The sequence below is a fragment of the Ostrinia furnacalis genome, unplaced genomic scaffold (genome assembly GCF_004193835.3).
Source record: "Ostrinia furnacalis isolate ACB-3 unplaced genomic scaffold, ASM419383v2 OfSCF5438, whole genome shotgun sequence".
Lineage (NCBI taxonomy): Eukaryota > Metazoa > Arthropoda > Insecta > Lepidoptera > Crambidae > Ostrinia > Ostrinia furnacalis.
The window spans coordinates 928,405-952,114 of record NW_021135677.1 but is presented as its reverse complement, the minus strand read 5'-3'; the positions used below and the strand labels follow the sequence as shown (position 1 = coordinate 952,114).

General features: G+C 46.4%; 1 protein-coding gene across 1 annotated transcript in view; it reads left to right on the top strand.

Moving 5' to 3' along the window:
- Window positions 1-23,710, top strand: part of wwk (anoctamin 8 white walker) — a 45,127-nt gene that overhangs the window by 11,598 nt on the left and 9,819 nt on the right. The window contains exons 11-21 of the mRNA XM_028316123.1: window positions 552-626; window positions 1,526-1,658; window positions 2,080-2,249; window positions 3,659-3,856; window positions 6,970-7,101; window positions 18,017-18,148; window positions 18,878-18,952; window positions 19,146-19,152; window positions 19,769-19,841; window positions 22,370-22,460; window positions 23,393-23,518. Coding sequence (XP_028171924.1) covers window positions 552-626; window positions 1,526-1,658; window positions 2,080-2,249; window positions 3,659-3,856; window positions 6,970-7,101; window positions 18,017-18,148; window positions 18,878-18,952; window positions 19,146-19,152; window positions 19,769-19,841; window positions 22,370-22,460; window positions 23,393-23,518 — 1,212 coding nt within the window. The remainder of the gene's footprint in view (window positions 1-551; window positions 627-1,525; window positions 1,659-2,079; window positions 2,250-3,658; window positions 3,857-6,969; window positions 7,102-18,016; window positions 18,149-18,877; window positions 18,953-19,145; window positions 19,153-19,768; window positions 19,842-22,369; window positions 22,461-23,392; window positions 23,519-23,710) is intronic.

The window sequence follows — 23,710 nt, the reverse complement described above, 5'->3', positions numbered from 1 at the left end:
TAATATTTTTCATAAAACCTGCTATTTGCTATGAGTGGATGATTTTTTCCATTATCAGCTGATCAACTGAAAGAACCATAATATTGCTGATTCATACGAATCTAAAATTATCCTTATAAAATACCTTCCTTTAAGTATTCGAAACTACATTTTAAGCATCCCAATGAGAAGCCATACATTTATAACTTCTCGCTCTCAGTCGATTAAAACTCGCTTGCAAAACTGTTAGTGTGTTAAAGAACTAGGTTGATGTTGTCATGATTATGTATTAAAGCATTTTCGTCGCACACTTAGTGACGTACACAACATTATCTAAATCACGTACACATTTATTATGCATCGCTTCTTCGTTAATGTATTGAAATAAATAAAATTAAAACGATAAATAAATATTATATTGCTTTTCGAATTTGATGTTAATTTGCAAACACTTAACCAACTGATAGAGTTATAAAACAACTGTAAAATCATCTTAGAACTCATCGATTCATTCATCACTTTACTTACCTATAAATATTATTTATTTAAACAAATTGTTTTTTCGTTTTCAGTTTCAATTCGTGAACTCTTTTATGAGCTTGTTCTACATCGCGTTTTATATTCAGGATATGGATAAGTTAAAAGAGGTATGTAAATGTACTAATTTCAGTATGAGAATTTGAGTTACTATAATATCTATAAAAGTATACGTTTTTGTAGCACAATAGCGCCTGTTCGTTCGTTCGTTTCAGCCGAATGACGTCCACTGCTGGACAAAGGGACAAGGTTTTCCACAATGAACGGTCCTGCGCTGTCCGCATCCAGGCTCTTCCCGCGACCTTCATCAGATCGTCGGTCCACCTAGTAGGAGGCCTGCCCACGCTACGTCTTCCAGCCCGTGGTCGCCACTCGACAACTTTTCTGCCCCAACGGCCATCGTCTCTACGAGCTATGTGCCCCGCCCACTGCCACTTGATTTTAGCAATTCTGCGAGCTATATCGGTCACTTTGGTTCTCCTGCGGATCTCATTTCTGATTCGATCACGCAGGGAAACTCCGAGCATAGCCCGCTCCATCGCCCTTTGATAAAAGCGGCTGTTATAAAAATATAAGTGACCACAATGTTAGGCCCGGTTTCCACCAAAGCTGAAAGATGTCTTTGAATAACCAATCTGTGGTGGAATCGTGTAAAGCAATCGTAATCATTTGACAGTTCATAACATACGATTATTCTGTCAAACGCTTTGTTTATCTGACTTTATCGTACCTTAAGAACTGTCAAATGATTACGATTGCTTTACACAATTCCACCGCTGATCTCGTCATTTCTCCGCTCAGCTTAGGTTTGGAAATCTGATTGGTTATTCAACCAAATCGCCTCCGCTTTGGTGGAAAGAGGGCCTTAAACCTTGATGTGCCATCTTGTTTACACGTTTGAACGCCTGCTTAAAAGAATCGATAGCGAAAATGTGTATTATCTAGTTGTATTACGTGCATTTTTTCATCAAAACTGTAATTTAATACATGTTTGTTGTATTTCTTTCAGCAACTAGCAGTGTTGCTAATAACGCGACAAGTGATAGGAAATCTGAAGGAATCGGCTTTGCCGTATCTTATTGAGAATTTGAGGTTGGCGAAGATTTGTATCGACGTTTTCGGAGCCTTAAGTCCCAGTAAAGGTAAGCAAATATAGCACCAACGAATTCAATAGTGGCGTAAATCGGTGTATTTTGAAATATTAACTTTGTTCTTAGTCATCATATCTTTGCTACATAATGATACTGTCCTTTTCACATTAGAGACCAAATTCGTTCGCGAATCACCTAGCAGTCATACGTCCGAAACACGCATGTAAAAATACACTATCCTTTCATCGCTTCTATTTTCTGAAGAAGTTCGCGTGAACAGAACAGTGCCGAAATATCGGAAACTCAAAATTAAGGTACATGGTAGCAATCCCTTCAATAATAAGTTCATCTAATTAAAGTACATTTTCCCTTATTAATCAATCATCCTTCATTGTAACTTTAATATGTAAACGGTATGATGAAACAAAAAAAAGCAATCAAGTTTGTCAACTTTATACCCAAACCTTTTCAGTGCCAACATCAGCACAGCTAACAGAGATGTTCGACAAAAAAACGGACTCTTCAGGAGACGCGCCCGAGAATAGTCTGATCAACGGCACCGACCCTGATCGAAGGGATTCTGAACCCATCGTCGGGCAGAAGGTCATACATCAGGCCGAGCTGGAGTCGCAGCTGTTTAAGGTGACGGGAATATTCCCTCTTCTCGTTCCCACCACATACAGATATGTAAGAAGACCGATTCGTCCGGAGACGCGCCTGAGAATAGTCTGATTAACGGCACCGACCCTGATCGAAGGGACTCTGAACCCATCGTCGGGCAGAAGGTCATCCATCAAGCCGAGCTGGAGTCGCAGCTGTTTAAGGTAACGGGAATATTCCTACATAATATAGAGATGTAAGAAGACCGATTCGTCCAGAGACGCGCCTGAAAACAGCCTGATTAACGCCACCGACCCTGATCGAAGGAACTCTGAACCCATCGTCGGGCAGAAGGTCATCCATCAGGCCGAGCTGGAGTCGCAGCTGTTTAAGGTAACTGGAATATTCCCACCTTTCGTTACCATCACATACAGAGATGTAAGAAGACCGCTTCGTCTGGAGACGCGCCTGAAAACAGCCTGATCAACGGCACCGACCCTGATCGAAGGGACTCTGAACCCATCGTCGGGCAGAAGGTCATCCATCAGGCCGAGCTGGAGTCGCAGCTGTTTAAGGTAACGGGAATATTCCCACCTCTCGTTCTCACCACATAGAGATATGTAAGAAGACCGCTTCGTCTGGAGACGCGCCCGAGAATAGTCTGATCAACGGCACCGACCCTGATCGAAGGGACTCTGAACCCATCGTCGGGCAGAAGGTCATTCATCAGGCCGAGCTCGAGTCGCAGTTGTTTAAGGTAACTGAAATATTCCCACCTCTCGTTTTCACCATATACAGAGACTAGCTTTCCTCCCGCGGCTTCGCGCGCGTGGACTACATTATCTACATATTTTACGGAACCCTATTTTCTTCCAAAATAAAATTTAGCCTATGTTACTCGTGGATAATATAGCTTTCGAATGGTGAAAGAATTTTAAAAAACGGTCCAGTAATTTTTGAGCATATTCATTACAACCAAACAAACAAACAAAGTTATAATATTAGTGTAGATGTAAGAAGACCCATTTGTCCGGAGACGCGCCTGAGAATAGTCTGATCAACGGCACTGACCTGATTGAAGGGACTCTGAGCTCATCATCAGGCAGAAGGTCATCCATCAGGCCGAGCTCGAGTTGCAGCTGTTAAAAGTAAGATCTTGTACAGGAAAACCCACCTTATCGTCATCGTTTTAAAGACCTCATCTGCTGGACAAAGGCCTCAAAGATCCTAAGCTCTCACATCCAGGTCCTTCCCGCGACCTTCATTAGCAAAAATTGCAAAAAAAACAATACACTGCTGTCAGCCATAATGTAAGGATGTTGTTTTTTAATTTTATTTCCTGAACTACGCACTTAGATGCTTGATAAGTTAAACTTGTTCATGGTTGGTTGTTATTTACAGTTTGTGTCATAGCTGGGTCGATAATGCCTACCTCTTTTATTTGTCCACAGTACGAAGGCACTTTCGCGGAGTACCTCGAAATGCTGACGCAACTCGGCCACGTAGTTCTCTTCTCATCTGCCTTTCCCTTGGCGGCGCTGTGCGCTCTACTTAACAACGCGGCGGAGGTGCGAGCGGACGCGTTCAAACTGTGCCACGTGGCGCAGCGGCCCTTCGGCGAGCGGATCAGCAACATCGGCAGCTGGCAGGTCAGTGGCCGGTGACGTCACACGCTGAACACGCGGCGGAGTGCGAGCGGACGCGTTCTAACTGTGCCACGTGGCGCAGCGGCCCTTCGGCGAGCGGATCAGCAACATAGGCAGCTGGCAGGTCAGTGGCCGGTGACGTCACACGCGGCGGAGTGCGAGCGGACGCGTTCAAACTGTGCCACGTGGCGCAGCGGCCCTTCGGCGAGCGGATCAGCAACATAGGCAGCTGGCAGGTCAGTGGCCGGTGACGTCACACGCGGCGGAGTGCGAGCGGACGCGTTCAAACTGTGCCACGTGGCGCAGCGGCCCTTCGGCGAGCGGATCAGCAACATCGGCAGCTGGCAGGTCAGTGGCCGGTGACGTCACACGCTGAACACGCGGCGGAGTGCGAGCGGACGCGTTCAAACTGTGCCACGTGACGTCACACGGTAAAATACGCACTTGAAGTCACTTATAGGGGTCCTATATTTATGATGTCACTTGTAGGTTATGTTCACACAGCTTATGACCGCAGTCTGTGGAGGAACACTATCAGTGGTCGCGATCCTTATCAGTGAGGGACCGAGGAAGAAAAGAAGAGAGTAGGTTATGTGTTGATTTTAAATGGAATATTATCAGTAAACGAAAATGTGCCGTTTCTTATTGAATTATAGACTATTTTGGCTCCATGACTGTTTCGATAAAGATTTGTAAATAGTTTCCGAATCCCTATTGTTTATGTTAGTCTGGTCTGTGAGCACGTAGAATTTTGTCCAATGACCCCAAGCTACCCATCCTTATCGCTCGCGCGTAATTATGTTGTTGTTGCTCTCGCACACTCACTGCGGGCGCCCGTCGCACAGTCGCGACAGCAATACAGTGTGAGTCACGTTAAAGTGTACATATGAAAATAGATGAAATTAGACCTATTTTTATCGACAAAAAAGAGGTCAAAAAATTTTTGAGTTTTTTTTTAAATTTTTTATAGATTTTTTTTTCTTCCAGTTACTTATTGTAAAGAAAACATAATAACTTTTAAACTAAGCGGTATATCTTAAAAAAATAAAAACAGTAATAATGCTAAATAACAGGCAATACTAAAAAAATACATAAAATACACAAAAAAGGCCAACAAATAATAAAAAAATTATACTTTTTGAAAAAAATCCGCTTAAAAATTCGTGTTTTTTTGGTTATTTGATAAATTTCTCTAAAAAATGCCCCTATAACCGGTAGTTTTTATTACTTTGTATTATTCTCTATCGTATTACCTTCGTAAAACGAAAAATCGCATGTCTCTATCCCTATCACAACGTTTGCAATGATCGTTTGAACTAAGCATCTCCGGGCGCGCCATTCAACGCTTCGTTAACAACAAAACTGAAAATGGCTCTAGATTTGTAATTTTGATAAAGACAAGTTAGATTTGAAATAAAAACAAAAGATTTCGAAGTAAAATAAGCATTTTAGTTAAAATTTAAATTGTCTCTACCTGTAGCGGAGAATAATGTTGTGGCAGGCCTTTGTTCAAACGATCATAACAAATGTTGTGATAGGTATAGAGACATGTTATTTTTGGTTTTACAAAGATAATACGATAGAAAATAATACAAAGTAATAAAAACCACCGGTTATAGGGGCATTTTTTGGAGAAATTTATAAAATAACCAAAAAAACACGAATTTTTAAGCAGATTTTTTTCAAAAAGTATCATTTTTTATTATTTGTTGGCATTTTTTGTGTATTTTATGTATTTTTTTAGTATCGCCTGTTATTTAGCATTATTACTGTTTTTATTTTATCAGGATATACCGCTTAGTTTAAAAGTTATTACGTTTTCTTTACAATAAGTAATTCAAAGAAAAAAAATTCTATAAAAAATTAAAAAAAAATCTCAAAAAATTTTTGACCTCTTTTTTGTCGATAAAAATAGGTCTAGTTTCATCTATTTTCATATGTACACTTTAACGTGACTCACACTGTATAATAGACAGTTTGACACCATACCCCAATAATTCTGAACCACAACTGTTTTAAAAAGACCTTACATTCAGGTCTTAAAAACTTAATTCATCTTAAATTACCTGTAAATTACGATTTTTGTTCGCATTGTAATTGAAAAGAGTAGTTTGATTGAGTTGACAAAATAGTGACGTCACTTGCTTGTAATGCCATACAAAATCTATGGGAGAGTTTCGTTTTGACAGTTTTAAAAAGTACGTCAATGAGGGCTATCGTTTTAGCGCTCACCAGTTGGCGCCACTGTAGAGTAAGGTCCTGTCACTTGCTAGTAGCGAAGACAGTGGCGCCGGCTGGTGAGCGCTAAAGTGGTAGGAGGACTATCGCATTTGCACTCATCAAGATGGCGCCACTGTAGAGTGAGGTCCTGTCAATCGCCAGGGGTGCCAACTGTTAAGTATAAAAACGATAGCCCTCATTGAGTGGTGGTGTCAACATGTCTATTACGCGCGACCGATAAGGATGGGTAGCTTGGGGTCATTGGACAAAATTCTACGTGCTCACAGACCGTGCTAGAAGTTTTTTTTTTCCCCTTTTTATATCTGCAATCGACTTAGGTCATAATCAGATGTTTTGTCTTGCTTTTTTGTTTGTGTTCATGAGGAGGGGTATTCCAGTAAATTCTCTCCCTCGGTTTTTACTAATTCACGTAGCAATCTAGTCCAGCCTTCCAATATTCAGTCCAAGCCACTAGCATCTTTGGTCCAACTGTAATATTTGCCATCTTTTCAGTCTTGTGGTGGTCTTGTGGGTTTGTTCCACAATTTCTCTAGCAAGTTGGTTTGTGTGATGTTTTAGCCTTTCCTTATATTTGGTACAGTATTTGCTCACCTCCTCCCTGACTGTCGGCATCTCCAAGTACTCGTGTATCTCTACATTTCTAGCGAACCATGGTGAATTTGAGATTGCCCTCAGTGTTTTATTCTGAAACCTTTGGAGGATTTCAAGGTTGGAATTACTGGCAGATCCCCAGAGTTGAATCCCATAAGTCCATATAGGCTTTATTATGCATTTATAGACCGGCATTTTGTTGTTTAAACTGAGGGATGATTGTCTCCCAATCAGCTAGCCGTGCTAGAAGTACTCGCAATATTTACGTACCGTTTTGTTTTCAGCACGCAATGGAAGCGATGGTGGGCGTGGCGGTGCTGGTGAACTGCGCGCTCATCGGGCTCTCGGGGCCCGTGCACCGCCTGCTGCCCGGCGCCGCGCCCGCGCACTCCGTGCTGCTCGTCGTGGCGTTGGAGGTCTTGTGCGCTTGTAATAAGAGCTATATTCCCACAGCAAGAAGCCGACGACAGCCAGCGCTCCGTAGCACTAGAGGTCTTTTGCCTTTGCAATATGAGCTATATTGCCATAGCGTGTATCTTACGGTTCGACGCCGCGCCCGGGCGCCCGCGCATTCGGTGCTCCTCATCGTGGCGTTAGAGGTCTTATGGCGTTGTAATATGAGCTATATTCCCATAGCGTGTAGCTTACTGCCAGATACTGCGCTCGTGCACTCCGTGCTCCTCATCATGGTACTGAAGGTCTTAGGACAGTGCAATACGTCCTATATTCCCACAGCGTGTAGCTTACTGCACGACGCCGCGCCCATGCACTCCGTGCTCTTCATTGTGGCCTTAGAGGTCTTGTGCCTTTGCAATACAGTCTATACTTCCACAGCGTGTCATTTCAATACGGCTCATATTCCTACAGCGTGTAGCTTACTGCCAGACGCTGCGCCCGCGCACTCATTAGGGGCATTAGGGGTCTTCTGGCGTTGTAATATGAGCTATATTCCCACAGCATTTAGCCTGTGTCAGCTAGTGCTGCTCTTCGTGGGTCTTATACCCTTGCAATACGGCCCATATTCCTATAGCCCGCAATGAGGCGATGGCGGGCGTGGCGGTGCTGGTGAACTGCGCGCTCATCGGGCTCTCGGGGCCCGTGCACCGCCTGCTGCCCGGCGCCGCGCCCGCGCACTCCGTGCTGCTCGTTCCATCGCCTGGTCGATCGACAAACCGGTCGGGTGTCGGATGTTCTCGGTCACGATCGGTCGCCGCTTCGAGCCGTCCATCCAGGCGATTTCGATCTTCGGCGCGGATCCAGCATCAGCCCAGAACATTCTTCCCATTTGCGGGTCCAGGACTATCGACGTGGGGCTTTCAATACCAGCGGACACAAGCGCTCGTCGGTACCTTCCGTCTGTTCTAGCGACCATCACGCGTCCGCGCGGTTTCGATCCAGTTCTGTCAGTTTCAGTCCAGTACAAGTTATCGCCCATGTAGTCGACGGCCAACGCGGTCGGTTTGGAGTTTCCTTTCATGTTTAAGTCCTGGGCGAATCCTGTCTTCACCTGTCCCTCCAAGGCGTTGACCATGTAGGACCTCTTGATTGTCTTGTCGTAGCTGTCAGCCCAGAACACCATCTCTCTCTTGGGGTCGTAGTCGATGGCCTCTATTCTCTTCTCGGAGGTGATGACGTCGAATTCGTCGTTCTTGTCCTGTACGAAGGCGCGGATTTCGGGCCCGTTGGCGAACATGAGGACCACTTCGCCGTCTGTCGCTTTGCAAACGCCCGAGAGGCTGTCTGCCAATCTGTAAGTAAAATGACATTTTAATTAGCATTTCACAGTCAGTTTATTACGCGTGATCTAAATTACATTATCATTAGCACCTCAATCTGACCCAAAATGTCCTCTCAATTATTTTTGAACTCTAAAGAAAATTAAAGTTAAAATCCTAAATATGTTAAGAGATTTTAGTATGGCCTGTAATGTTGCTTTCCGGCTTCTTCCTCGGCCCGTCACTGATGAGGATCGCGACCACATAGTGTTCCTTCACAGACTGCGGTCACAAACTGTGTGGACCGCCCAATGTAAGTTTCCGCCCACCGTCTTCCTCACCGCGTCTGACCATCTCGTCGGTACCCTGCCCCGAGCACGTCTAATGTTAGTACGGTAATGTTTAGCTGACGGTTTTTATCGTTTAGGATATTTTGTTTCTTTCCATAAGGTGGACCAATACAAGTAGAGCTATACGAGTACTAAAGCCTGGTCCGTGAGCACGTAGAATTTTGTCCAATGACCCCAAGCTACCCATCCTTATTGATCGCGCGTAATTATTGCTGTCGCGACTGTGCGACGGGCGCCCGCAGTGAGTGTGCGAGCGCGACAGCAACATAATTACACGCGAGCGATAAGGATGGGTAGCTTGGGGTCATTGGACAAAATTCTACGTGCTCACGGACCAGGCTTTAGTAAAGGATCGGGTCAAGTGATGATCATCATTAGAGTGCTATACTAACTTGAAGCCTTCTCTACAATCGCAGCTGTAACTTCCATTCAAGTTAGTGCAAAGCTGCGAGCAGTGGTGCGTGCCGTCGGCGCACTCGTCGACGTCGACGCAACGCTTGCTATCCGCGGGCGATATGATCCAGCCCTGGAAGCACGTGCAGATGTACCCGCCGCCGGTGCCGGGGCCGGCGCCGGCCGGGGCCGTCAGGTTCGTGCAGAAGTGCTCGCAGCCGCCTGCAACGAGATAGGGGTATTATTTGACGGTTATAAACGCTTCAGGGGACCTATTAAGACTGGTTACTTCCAGTCAGTTTATGCCTTAAATAAACGTTTGCTTATTATGATCCCTATGCGCCAGAGAGTCAGCAATCACGTGCAGCTTGAATGATTTCTGACCGCAGGTAGTGATGATAACATCACACAAACTTATAGAGTATCAGGATAAAGAAAAGGTTCTCTCTCCCCGGTTTTTGACAATGATAAATAATCTTGCTATTTACTTCTGGAAAATCTCAGGAGTGTAAAAGGTAAACCTCTGACACCTATTGTTAAACCAAAGAAATAAACTTAAATGAAGTAAGAACGTTGGGAAGAGAGGAGGAGGGGAAGAGAGGAAGGGAAGAGACGAGGAGGGGAAGAGAGGAAGGGAAGAGAGGAGGAGGGGAAAAGAGGAGGGGAAGAGAGGAGGAGGGTAAGAGAGGTGGAGGAGAAGAGAGGAGGAGGGTAAGAGAGGTGGAGGAGAAGAGAGGAGGAGGGTAAGAGAGGTGGAGGAGAAGAGATGAGGAGGGGAAGAGAGGTGGAGGAGAAGAGATGAGGAGGGTAAGAGAGGTGGAGNATGGCGGGCGTGGCGGTGCTGGTGAACTGCGCGCTCATCGGGCTCTCGGGGCCCGTGCACCGCCTGCTGCCCGGCGCCGCGCCCGCGCACTCCGTGCTGCTCGTTGTGGCGTTGGAGGTCTTGTGCGCTTGTAATAAGAGCTATATTCCCACAGCAAGAAGCCGACGACAGCCAGCGCTCCTCTTCGTAGCACTAGAGGTCTTGTGCCCTTGCAATAGGGCACCGATTCCCATAGCCTGCTGCCGGCGCCGCGCCCGCGCACTCCGTGCTCCTCATCGTGGCGTTAGAGGTCTTGTGCCCTTACCATACAGTGTATATTCCCACAGCGAGAAGCCTGCGATAGCCAGCGCTCCTCTTCGTGGCACTAGAGGTCTTGTGCCGTTGTAATATGAGCTATATTCCCACAGCGTGTAGCTTACTGCCAGAGGCTGCGCCCGCGCACTCATTAGGGACATTAGAGGTGTTATGCGCTTGCAATACGGCTTATATTCCCACAGCGTGTAGTCTGTGGCAGCCAGTACAACTCTTCGTGGCACTAGAGGTCTTGTAGCGTTGTAATACGGCCTGTATTCCCACAGCGTGTAGCTTACTGCCAGACGCTGCGCCCGCGTACTCATTAGGGACATTAGAGGTCTTGTGGCGTTGTAATATGAGCTATATTCCAACAGCAAGAAGCATGCGGCAGCCAGCGCTCCTCTTTGAGGCACTAAAAGTCTTGTAGCGTTGTAATATTATGAACTATATTCCCACAGTGTGTAGCTTACTGTCAGACGCGGCGCCCGCGCACTCATTAGAGACATGAGAGGTCTTGTGCGCTTGCAATACGGCTTCTATTCTTACAGCGTGTAGCTTATGTCAGCTAGTGCTGCTCTTCGTGGGTCTTATACCGTTGCAATACGGCCCATATTCCTATAGCCCGCAATGAGGCGATGGCGGGCGTGGCAGTGCTGGTGAACTGCGCGCTCATCGGGCTCTCGGGGCCCGTGCACCGCCTGCTGCCCGGCGCCGCGCCCGCGCACTCCGTGCTGCTCGTCGTGGCGTTGGAGGTCTTGTGCGCTTGTAATAAGAGCTATATTCCAACAGCGAGAAGCCTGCGACAGCCAGCGCTCCTCTTTGAGGCACTAGAGGTCTTGTACCTTTGCAATAGGGCGCCTATTCCCATAGCCTGCTGCTGACGCCGCGCCCGCGCACTCCGTGCTGCTCGTCGTGGCGTTGGAGGTCTTGTGCGCTTGTAATAAGAGCTATATTCCCGCAGCGTGTAGCCTGCGGCAGCCAGCGCTCCGTAGCACTAGAGGTCTTTTGCCTTTGCAATATGAGCTATATTGCCATAGCGTGTATCTTACGGTTCGACGCCGCGCCCGGGCGCCCGCGCATTCCGTGCTCCTCATCGTGGCTTTAGAGGTCTTGTGCCTTTGCAATACAGTCTATACTTCCACAGCGTGTCATTGCAATACGGCCCATATTCCTACAGCGTGTAGCTTACAGAGAGACGCTGCGCCCGCGCACTCCGTGCTGCTCATTGTGGCTTTAGAAGACTTGTGGCAGTTGTAATAAGAGCTATGTTCCCACAGCAAGAAGCCTGCGACATGCTGCATGGCCACTGGCCCTGCAGTAATCTTTAGGCGGCGTCGGGCATTAGAGGTCTTGTACAGTTGTAATATGAACTATATTTCCGCAGCGTGTAGCTTACTGTCAGACGCTGCGCCCGCGCACTCTAAGAGACATGAGAGGTCTTGTGCGCTTGCAATACGGCTTCTATTCTTACAGCGTGTAGCTTGTCAGCTAGTGCTGCTCTTTATGGCACTAGGGGTCTTATACCGTTGCAAATCGGCCCATATTCCTATAGCCCGCAATGAGGCGATGGCGGGCGTGGCGGTGCTGGTGAACTGCGCGCTCATCGGGCTCTCGGGGCCCGTGCACCGCCTGCTGCCCGGCGCCGCGCCCGCGCACTCCGTGCTGCTCGTCGTGGCGTTGGAGGTCTTGTGTAGTTGTAATAAGAGCTATATTCCCACAGCGTCAGCCTGCGGCTGCCAATGCTCGTCATCGTGGTCTTGTGGCCTTGCAATACGGTTCATATTTCTATAGCGTGTATCTTACGGTTCGACGCCGCGCCCGGGCGCCCGCGCATTTCGTGCTGCTCGTCGTGGCGTTGGAGGTCTTGTGCGCTTGTAATAAGAGCTATGTTCCAACAGCGAGAAGCCTGCGGCAGCCAGCGCTCCGTAGCACTAGAGGTCTTTTGCCTTTGCAATATGAGCTATATTGCCATAGCGTGTATCTTACGGTTCGACGCCGCGCCCGGGCGCCCGCGCATTCGGTGCTCCTCATCGTGGCGTTAGAGGTCTTATGGCGTTGTAATATGAGCTATATTCCCATAGCGTGTAGCTTACTGCCAGATACTGCGCTCGCGCACTCCGTGCTCCTCATCATGGTACTGAAGGTCTTAGGACAGTGCAATACGTCCTATATTCCCACAGCGTGTAGCTTACTGCCCGACGCCGCGCCCATGCACTCCGTGCTCTTCATTGTGGCCTTAGAGGTCTTGTGCCTTTGCAATACAGTCTATACTTCCACAGCGTGTCATTTCAATACGGCTCATATTCCTACAGCGTGTAGCTTACTGCCAGACGCTGCGCCCGCGCACTCATTAGGGGCATTAGGGGTCTTCTGGCGTTGTAATATGAGCTATATTCCCACAGCATTTAGCCTGTGTCAGCTAGTGCTGCTCTTCGTGGGTCTTATACCGTTGCAATACGGCCCATATTCCTATAGCCCGCAATGAGGCGATGGCGGGCGTGGCGGTGCTGGTGAACTGCGCGCTCATCGGGCTCTCGGGGCCCGTGCACCGCCTGCTGCCCGGCGCCGCGCCCGCGCACTCCGTGCTGCTCGTCGTGGCGTTGGAGGTCTTGTGCGCTTGTAATAAGAGCTATATTCCAACAGCGAGAAGCCTGCGACAGCCAGCGCTCCTCTTTGAGGCACTAGAGGTCTTGTACCTTTGCAATAGGGCGCCTATTCCCATAGCCTGCTGCTGACGCCGCGCCCGCGCACTCCGTGCTGCTCGTCGTGGCGTTGGAGGTCTTGTGCGCTTGTAATAAGAGCTATATTCCCACAGCGTGTAGCCTGCGGCAGCCAGCGCTCCGTAGCACTAGAGGTCTTTTGCCTTTGCAATATGAGCTATATTGCCATAGCGTGTATCTTACGGTTCGACGCCGCGCCCGGGCGCCCGCGCATTCCGTGCTCCTCATCGTGGCTTTAGAGGTCTTGTGCCTTTGCAATACAGTCTATACTTCCACAGCGTGCCATTACAATACGGCCCATATTCCTACAGCGTGTAGCTTACTGCCAGACGCTGCGTCCGTGCACTCATTAGGGACATAAGAGGTCTTGTGGCGTTGTAATATGAGCTATATTCCAACAGCGTGTAGCCTGCGGCAGCCAGCGCTCCGTAGCACTAGAGGTCTTTTGCCTTTGCAATATGAGCTATATTGCCATAGCGTGTATCTTACGGTTCGACGCCGCGCTCGGGCGCCCGCGCATTCGGTGCTCTTCATCGTGGCGTTAAAGGTCTTATGGCGTTGTAATATGAGCTATATTCCCATCGCAAGAAGCTTGCGACAGGCAGCGCTCCTCTTTGAGGCACTAGAGGTCTTGTGCGCTTGCAATACGGCTCATATTCCAACAGCAAGAAGGTTACTGCAGGGCCAGTAAACCGTCTGCTGCCCGGCGCCGCGCCCGCGGACTCCGTGCTGCTCATCGTGGCGTTGGAGGTCTTGTGCACTTGTAATAAGAGCTATATTCCAACAGCAAGAAGCCGGCGACAGCCAGCGCTCCGTAGCACTAGAGGTCTTGTGCCCTTACAATACGGCTCATATTCCAACAGCAAGAAGCTTACTGCGGAGCCAGTACAACGCCTGCTGCCCGGCGCCGCGCCCGCGCACTCCGTGCTGCTCATCGTGGCGTTGGAGGTCTTGTGCAGTTGTAATACAGTGTATATTCCAACAGCGAGAAGCCTGCGACAGCCAGCGCTCCTCTTTGAGGCACTAGAGGTCTTGCGTCCTTGCAATACGGCTTATATTCCCACAGCGTGTCATTGCAATACGGCCCATATTCCTACAGCGTGTAGCTTACTGCCAGATACTGCGCTCGCGTACTCCTCATCGTGCCATTAGGGGTCATGTGCGCTTGCAATACGGTCCATATTACCGTAGCGTGTATCTTACGGTTCGACGCCGCACCGGGCGCCCGCGCATTCGGTGCTCCTCATCGTGGCTTTAGAGGTCTTGTGCCCTTGCAATACGGTCTACAATCCTTCAGCCTGTAGCTTACGGCAGCCAGTGCTCCACATCATAGCATTAGAGGTCTTGTGCGCTTGCAATACGGTGTACAGTTTCTTAAGCAGTGGTTAATCTTTTATTGTTTCACTGTATGTTTTCCAAACAAAATAAAATAAAAATAATATTCCTACAGCGAGAAACTTAATGCAAGGCCGGCGCACTCCGTGCTGCTCATCGTGGCAAAACACAAACAGAATTCAGCGCACCTCACCGCTAATCCACGCTAAATTAGTCAGTGTATGCGTGCGCGCCGCATACGTATTGGCGCGCTCACATACAAACCGCGCTCGGGCGTTGTTATTAGACACAATCATATCAGATCACAGTGCCACTGTGTTCCAACTAGTGCCGTGATTGCAGCACGTGATCCTGTTCATTAGTGCTACTGTTGAGATTTACTGTCGCGTCTATTAGATACGACTTCTTTAGATTCTTATCCCGCATTGACCGTTCGATTGTGTTCCAACTATTGCTGTCGCGACTGAGCGACGGGCGCCCGCAGTGAGTGTGCGAGCGCGACAGCAACATAATTACACGCGAGCGATAAGGATGGGTAGCTTGGGGTCATTGGACAAAATTCTACGTGCTCACGGACCAGGCTTTAGTGACGTTCCTTGCAGCATGTGATCCTGGTGATCATTGACGTAGCGCAATTCTCTCAGGCTTTTGTCAGGCAGCCTACCGCTTGATATCATCGTTATATCGTATTGACATCCATTAAAGCACGTGATCCTGGTGACAGTGCTACCTTTTAGAGGATTTTGTCGCGTCTATTAGACACTTCTTTAGATTCTTATCTCGCACTTGACCGTTCGATTGTGTTCCAACTATTGCTGTCGCGACTGTGCGACGGGCGCCCGCAGTGAGTGTGCGAGCGCGACAGCAACATAATTACACGCGAGCGATAAGGATGGGTAGCTTGGGGTCATTGGACAAAATTCTACGTAGCGCAATGTCAATGACATCTCTCAGGCTTTTGTCAGGCAGTCCCCACAGTGACATTATATTCCAACTAGTGATGTCCATTGCAGCACGTGATCCTGGTGGTGGTGCTGGCGCTGCGCATGGCCATCCCGGAGATCCCGGCGTGGCTGGCCACCGAGATGGCCAAGGTCGAGTTCCAGAGAAGGGAGGCCATTAAGAACGCGCACGCGCCGCTGTTGTTCACTGTTCCATTGTGTTCCATAGCACGACAGATTAAAAAGCTTAAGTAGCAATAAGCAGGAAACTGACGGCCGATGAGGCAGCAAGGTTCTGGAGAAGGCCATGAAGCGTCAAGCGCAGCGTAGGACGTCCACCCACAAGATGGACAGACGACCTTATAAAGGTAGCAGGAAGGCGCTGCATGTGGAATGCTACCAACCGGTCAATCTGACATAATGTCACGTGATAGAGCATACAAGATTGAAGCTTATCTGAAGTCTCGCTGACGTATGACGTCACAAAAACACCCTCCCGAGTCGTTCCCATACCTCAGACAATGGCCCAGTTATGCGCTACAACACCTCTAATAGCTAGATCTATAGTATGGTCTGTGAACACGTAGAATTTTGTCCAACGACCCCAAGCCACCCATCCTTATCGCTCGCGCGTAATTATATTGCTGTCGCGACTGTGCGACGGGCGCCCGCAGTGAGTGTGCGAGCGCAACAGCAACATAATTACGCGCGAGCGATAAGGATGGGTAGCTTGGGGTCATTGGACAAAATTCAACGTGCTCACGGACCAGGCTTTAATGACGTTCCTTGCAGCATGTGATCCTGGTGATCATTGACGCAGCGCAATGTCAATGACATCTCTTAGGCTTTTATCAGGCAGTCGTCTCTCTTGATTTGACAGTGACATTATGTCCCAAATAGTGATGTTCCTTTCAGCACGTGATCCTGGTGGTGGTGCTGGCGCTGCGCATGGCCATCCCGGAGATCCCGGCGTGGCTGGCCACCGAGATGGCCAAGGTCGAGTTCCAGAGAAGGGAGGCCATTAAGAACGCGCACGCGCCGCTTTTGTTGACTGTTTCATTGAATTCCAGCTAGTGACGTCTATTAGAGCACGTTTACCTGATGACAGTGTTATTGTTACGCTTTTTTCGCCATTATAGCCTCGTATCCACTCGAGTAGGCTCATTCTGCCTCAAGATGTCACGATGGCAGAGGGTCGAAGCACGTGGCGGATCAAAAATCTGGCTTGGTCCGCCGTGGCGACGTAATATCCTTCGCGGCGAGTTGTGCCTCAAGATGAGGCAACGTCACTATTTGAGCAGACGTGGCTCGAGACTGCCTGCCTCTAATGCAGAGCTATTAGAGACAATCAAATCTCGCTTGATTTGACTGTTTTGATTAATACTACTGTTAAGATTTACTGTCGCGTCTATTAGACACTTCTTTAGATTCTTATCTCGCACTTGACCGTTCGATTGTGTTCCAACTAGTGGCGTGGTTGCAGCACGTGATCCTGGTGGTGGTGCTGGCGCTGCGCATGGCCATCCCGGAGATCCCGGCGTGGCTGGCCACCGAGATGGCCAAGGTCGAGTTCCAGAGAAGGGAGGCCATTAAGAACGCGCACGCGCCGTTATTGTTGACTGTTCCATTGTGTTCCATAGCACGACGGATTAATAAGCTTAATTAGCAATAAGCAGGAAACTGACGTCCGATGAGGCAGCGTAGGACGTCCACCCACAAGGTGGACAGACGACCTTATAAAGGTAGCAGGAAGGCGCTACATGCGGAATGCTACCAACCGGTCAATCTAACATAATATGACGTGACAGAGCATACAAGGCTGAAGCACATCTGAAGTCTCCCTGACGTAAGACGTCACAAAAACACCCGTGTCGCTCCCATACCTCAGACACAGGCCCAGTTATGCGCTACAACACCTCTAATAGCTAGATCTATAGTATGGTCTGTGAGCACGTAGAATTTTGTCCAATGACCCCAAGCTACCCATCCTTATCGCTCGCGCGTAATTATATTGCTGTCGCGACTGAGCGACGGGCGTCCGCAGTGAGTGTGCGAGCGCGACAGCAACACGGACCAGGCTTTAGTGACGTTCCTTGCAGCATGTGATCCTGGTGATCATCGTAGCGCAATGTCAATGACATCTCTCAGGCTTTTGTCAGGCAGTCCCCACAGTGACATTATGTTCCAAATAGTGATGTCCTTGCAGCACGTGATCCTGGTGATCATCGTAGCGCGATGGCAATGACATCTCTAAGGTTTTTGTCAGGCAGTCTCCACAGGGACGTTATGTTCCAACTAGTGACGTTATTACAGCATGTGATCCTGGTGATCATCGTAGCGCGATGTCAATGACATCTCTCAGGCTTTTGTCAGGCAGTCTTCACAGTGACATTATGTTCCAAATAGTGATGTCCTTGCAGCACGTGATCCTGGTGATCATTGACGTAGCGCAATGTCAATGACATCTCTCAGGCTTTTGTCAGGCAGTCTTCACAGTGACATTGTGTTCCAAATAGTGATGTCCATTGCAGCACGTGATCCTGGTGATCATCGTAGCGCGATGGCAATGACATCTCTCAGGCTTTTGTCAGGCAGTGTTCACAGTGACATTGTGTTCCAACTAGTGGCGTGATTGCAGCACGTGATCCTGGTGATCATTGACGCAGCGCAATGTCAACGACATCTCTTAGGCTTTTATCAGGCAGTCGTCTCTCTTGATTTGACAGTGACATTATGTTCCAACTAGTGATGTCCTTGCAGCACGTGATCCTGGTGGTGGTGCTGGCGCTGCGCATGGCCATCCCGGAGATCCCGGCGTGGCTGGCCACCGAGATGGCCAAGGTCGAGTTCCAGAGAAGGGAGGCCATTAAGAATGCCCACGCGCCGCTGTTGGTAAGTTGCTGTTCTACACTAATATTAAAATAGGAAAGATTTAATTGTTTGTAATGAATAAACTCCGAATAAACTGGCCTTATTTGAAAATATCTTTCACATTTAGACTAGGCGCAGGCTAGCGATTTTTAGTTGGCCGATAGTTGTGCCCGATTTTAAATTGTATGAAGAATCAGCCAAATCGAATCGGCGTAATGTGCGCACTTCCATGCCCATACTGATCAACTGCCCGACTAAACTATCGGCCGACGAAAAATCAATGGTCTGCGCGTAGGCTTAGAATCTTACATTTTTTCTGATGAAAATTAGCGGTACAAAGTTAGCCGAGTCAGCTAGTACTTATTTAATTCTATGAGAACTTGTTCAGACACGCATAATAACCGCGTGGTTTCTGTTTGTTGACTTTTCATTTCTGATTTCATTATTAACATACGTAAGTAGTTGTCGTTAAAAGAATTTAAATGTTTAAATTTTGTACATTTTATCAACAAACCAAAATTTTGAACAGTACCATATTTTGATTTTAATATTTAAAACCAACTGAAATCCAAATGAGAATTAGCTGGCCAAAATGCTGTCTAGTTATTATTTGAAATAGGTCTTTACTTATAATTTCATTTTATTTTGCATTTTTCTCAGTAACGACAACTCAAATTTTATAAAACTGTCTGTGTAGATTGAACACTTTAATACACTTGTATCTGAGTTAGTAACGTATTGCTTCCGCAGTCGGAGTGCGCGAGTTCAGATGACGTGCGAACGCCGGCACGCAGCACGCCACGTGCTACGCCCACCACGCCACGGGTCGCGCGCGCGCCGCCGCACGCGGAACACAGGTCCGTATTACATTGGAGATAGAGCTTAGAATCGCTTGCAGTACTCTCCGATTCTACGGATACAGAGCAGAATTGGGCCACTTGACACTTTTCCCGTGGATGCTTGAAGGTACTAAAGGACAAATATGACAACCACGTCGCGCGCGAATCGCCGCGTACAGAACACAGGTCCTTATTACGTTAGAAGTAGAGCTCAGAATAGCTTGCAGTACTCTGCAATTCTACGTATACAGAGTAGAATTGGACCACCCTCATTCTTGCAGTGGATGTCGTGATGCTACTAAGAGAAATATGACGCGCGTCGCGCGCTTGCCGCCATACGGAACACAGGTCCGTATTGCGTCATAAATAGAGCTCAGAGTGGGTTGCAGTACTCTGCGATTCTACAGAATGAGACCACCCCCACTTGCGAGTTTAGAGCCGCTTACAGAGTAGAACAGGAACACCGGGTATTCTTACCACGGATGTCGTGATAGGCGACTAAGGGGCATATTATATGTAGCTGGGCAAGGATGCACGCCACGATAAAATCTCATCGAGGTATTTATCAAACATTAATCGTTTAAAATCAATATAATACCACGATACAATTTCATAGTGGCGCATCTTAGGCCAGCGTAAATAGTGTGAACCAAATCATTTGCAGAGGGCCTGCTCTGCAGTGGAGCCTAATTGACCTGATTATAATAGTAAAAGGCATGGTCGCAAGTAGAAATTACAGCTAAACTATGTTAAAAGAAAAGTAAGCCAATTATACATTTTTACAGCTCTGGCCCGACGACAGATCGTCCGAAATCGCCTATGGCTCCTGGCAACAAAATCAACATTGGAAAAATACCAGAAATTCCGCCTTTCAGGTCAGTCGGTCTTTATAGCGCAATTTGTTAACCCTTAACTCGATTGATTACACAAAAATAATCAAGCCTAGAATAGCAAAAGCACTAGATCGCCACAATATTCCAAATTAACAATTTTTAGCAAACTTATTGGCAAACCTTCGTATAAAAAGTGATTTACAAATCGCCTAGTAAAATTTCTTTTTTTACTAGAGTTTGAAGAACACTATAATAATTGGATTTTAAAACAAAAATTGTCAACAGATTAAAAAATCGAGGGACTGGAGTGGTGACACCTATGAGGTTAACACCATCACTAATATTTAGTACTCCCCTTTAAATGTCCCCAATATTTCTTAGGCGCATGATTTTCAGGTTTTACATAGATCTGTTGAAATTTTGAGAACCAATTTTGCCTGAATACTAGAGTGTATTTATAGATTGGATAGATTTGTCAGTTATAATTTTAAAGCATGAGAAATGATAGGATGTTATGGTTCATTATGTTGAAGATTTAGCAAAAAACTGTGAATGAAATATGAATACTAGATGGCGCTGTATACTCATAGTTAACTGTCAAAATGAATATTTTGAAAAATAGTTGCTCAAGTAATAATGAACTTAACCGGATTTAATTAAGGAAACAAATCATTAAATCTAAACGTTAGAAAAATCCCTATCTAGAGAGTAGAGACCCGAATAGATTTGCTCTTAAAATGAGGGTTTTCGCGAATGAAAGATCCGCTAGATGGCGGGACGTGGATGTGGGGTCTGACTGCTGCGTGATTGGTGGATTTTGACATATCTGTCAATGTCATGTCAAAAATAACCAGGCATGCAGCATTTGGACCTCGCGTCTACGTATTGCCATCTGGCGGATTTTTCATACGCGAAAACCCTCATTGGCCTGATTGGCTCATGAATATTTTCATCGTGTTAATATACCTTTAATAGCGCCATCTAGTAATATTTGAAATCTACGCCCTATTTGTATTTATGCATAAAAATTAAAAATCATACATCATAGAATTATGTGTGCATGCATGATAGCTGAAATCATGCACGGTGAACGGTAGTTAACGCGCCATGTGCCAAGACAAATGCAACCCTGTTACCATACATGAAAGTCCAGTTTTTAATTCGAGCCAGTGAATACAATTTCAGCTGTCTCTTTCTATTGGCAGAAATGTTATTTTGGAAATATGCTTTGGTAATCTGTGGAGACTAGTTCGAATAACATTTTACTGACTTGAATCAAAAACTATAGTGCTGCCTACACATGTTTCTCAAACTGTATTCCTAATATTGATCCGTGATCTATTTTTAGAAAGAAATTAAAGCCATGTATTATCAAAAAAATCAAAATCAAAATCAAAAATATTTATTCAGTTTAGACCACAAGTGGCACTTATGAACGTCAATAGAAAATAATAAAAAAGAAAAGGTAGCCCTTATGGGGCACTTTACATGTCTCCTTATCTTTTGGGCCCTACCAGCGCTTCGTACGCTGTGGACGGCCAAGTTTCAGAAACCTGTGTTTATGGTAAACTTGTTTCACACTAGTCATAAACAGTTTATCAACAAATGTTGCCTAATGAATACATGGCTTTAAACTCCGTAAGAAATATTTAATTTTATTAATTACAGTTTGAGAAACCATGTGAATGTCGTAGTCGAAAATGGCATAGATTTTAATTTGGTTAAATTCTTTTGTTTTCAGTTAATTTGGCACAAGTATTGCCTGGATGGGTGTGTAGATTTGAGTTCGTTAAATAAATATTTAATTAACTCAATATTTTTACTTAATATCTTGAAGTAATAACGATGTTGTGCTTGCTTTAATTTATTTTTGTTTGTTTTGTGATTGTTTTTTGCAATTTATTATTTGTAGATGTGTTTTATTTAATATTTGTTTTTGTTAATATCTGCTATCAAGATAATTCCTTTAATAAATCTTTGTTAATATTTTAATTAAAGAATTTTCTATGAAACTAGTTATTTGTTATTGAAAAAAACCCCTATGTTCGAAAAACAATAGAACATCGAAGCCAAGGTAATTTTATTTTATTTCTTATTTATCTTTTTCACTCTCTGTTTCTTCTTATTTTTATTCTACTTTATAAACAAGAAGTTGTATAATAAACTTCTCTTTCTCACGACATAGCCTCTTTTTTGTGTCTCATATTATTTTAAACCTAGTGTGTAATCTTACGAGTAGGTATGACGAGAGATGGTAATTTTTTTTTATTCATTCAGTAAGCAAAAGTACCTTTCTTTGTTAAAAGGGAAAGGAAAAAAGACAGACTGCTTAATGAATTACCAAACAGATCATAATGATGCTTTTGTACGAGTATTCAGACAGAAAGAGAGTTTTTTTATTAGAAAATAATATAACAGCTTGTTTATAAAACCCTTCTCTTATTTATACGCCTATTCTATCCACACATCGTTTTTACTACCGCACAGTACTGTAAATAGTGGCTTCTCTATCATTCTTCAGCGTGGCACGTGACGTCATTTCGTGGTGATAACTTGAGGGTGTCTTTCAGGCCTAAAGCGGCGTCCATAACGGAACCGGTCACAACTGGGTCTTTGCAAATGCTGCAGGATGTTAGCCCTACTAAGCCTATACGACGCAAGGTAAGTCTAGGAATTTATTCTATATTTTTGTCCAGTGATCTTTTTATTGTTTTTGGTCCATTGAGCAAACGGGTGTCCCATACAGTTGCCTAAACGCAGTCTCCATTCAAGAGTCTACCTTTCTATTAGTTTTGCGACAGACTGCCACCGGCCGGTCCTTGTGGAAATCCTTGGGGGAGGCCTTTGTCCAGCGGTGGATGTTCTGTGGATGAAATGTTGATGACGATGAAATGGAGACGACCCTCTTCTGCAGGAGGCAAATGAATCTAGAATACTAAATACAGATCTTGGATGACGAATATCGTATCTAGTCCGTAAACTACCATAAAAATTATATGACTACTCCGAACCGTAATTCCATGGATTCGGACCAGACGTAGCAAGAAACCGCTGATGAAGGAATGATGTTATGTTGTTAAAATACAAGGTAGTACCTGGTGCTTCGCTGCCCTTGCGTGGCGTGCAAAGGCGTTTAGACTGTCCCTGAATGTTGGACTGAGATTAGAATTGTTTTGACCTGATGGTTTTGATTGTCATTAAAGGAGGTGGTACCGGGTGCTCCGCTATCGCTCCTCGGAGTGAGAGGCCTCCGGGACGAGCCGCTGCACCGCTCGGCGCACTGCATCCCGCACCCCGCACAGCACCGCCCGCTGGTCAACCCCACGCTGCAGGTGAGGGGTTGATGTTACTATAGGGGTGAGGGGTTGATGTTACTATAGGAGGTGGTACCGGGTGCTCCGCTATCCCTGCTTGGTGTGAGACCGCCCGCTGGTCAACCCCACGCTGCACGTGAGGGGTTGATGTTACTATAGGGGTGAGGGGTTGATGTTACTATAGGAGGTGGTACCGGGTGCTCCGCTATCCCTGCTTGGTGTGAGACCGCCCGCTGGTCAACCCCACGCTGCAGGTGAGGGGTTGATCTACTATAGGAGGTGGTACCGGGTGCTCCGCTATCGCTCCTCGGAGTGAGAGGCCTCCGCGACGAGCCACTGCACCGCTCGGCGCACTGCATCCCGCACCCCGCACAGCACCGCCCGCTGGTCAACCCCACGCTGCAGGTAGGATAGTGTTGCCAGACTTGAGTGAAAACCTCCTTAAAACAAGTTAATAATAATTATAATAATAATAAATTATTTATTTTCTCCCATACAAAACAAGCTTAATACTAACATTAATAAATACTTAAGTATATTTATACATAGATATGCTATAATGTTGTATATGGGAGACTGGTACCCAAACTAGGAAAG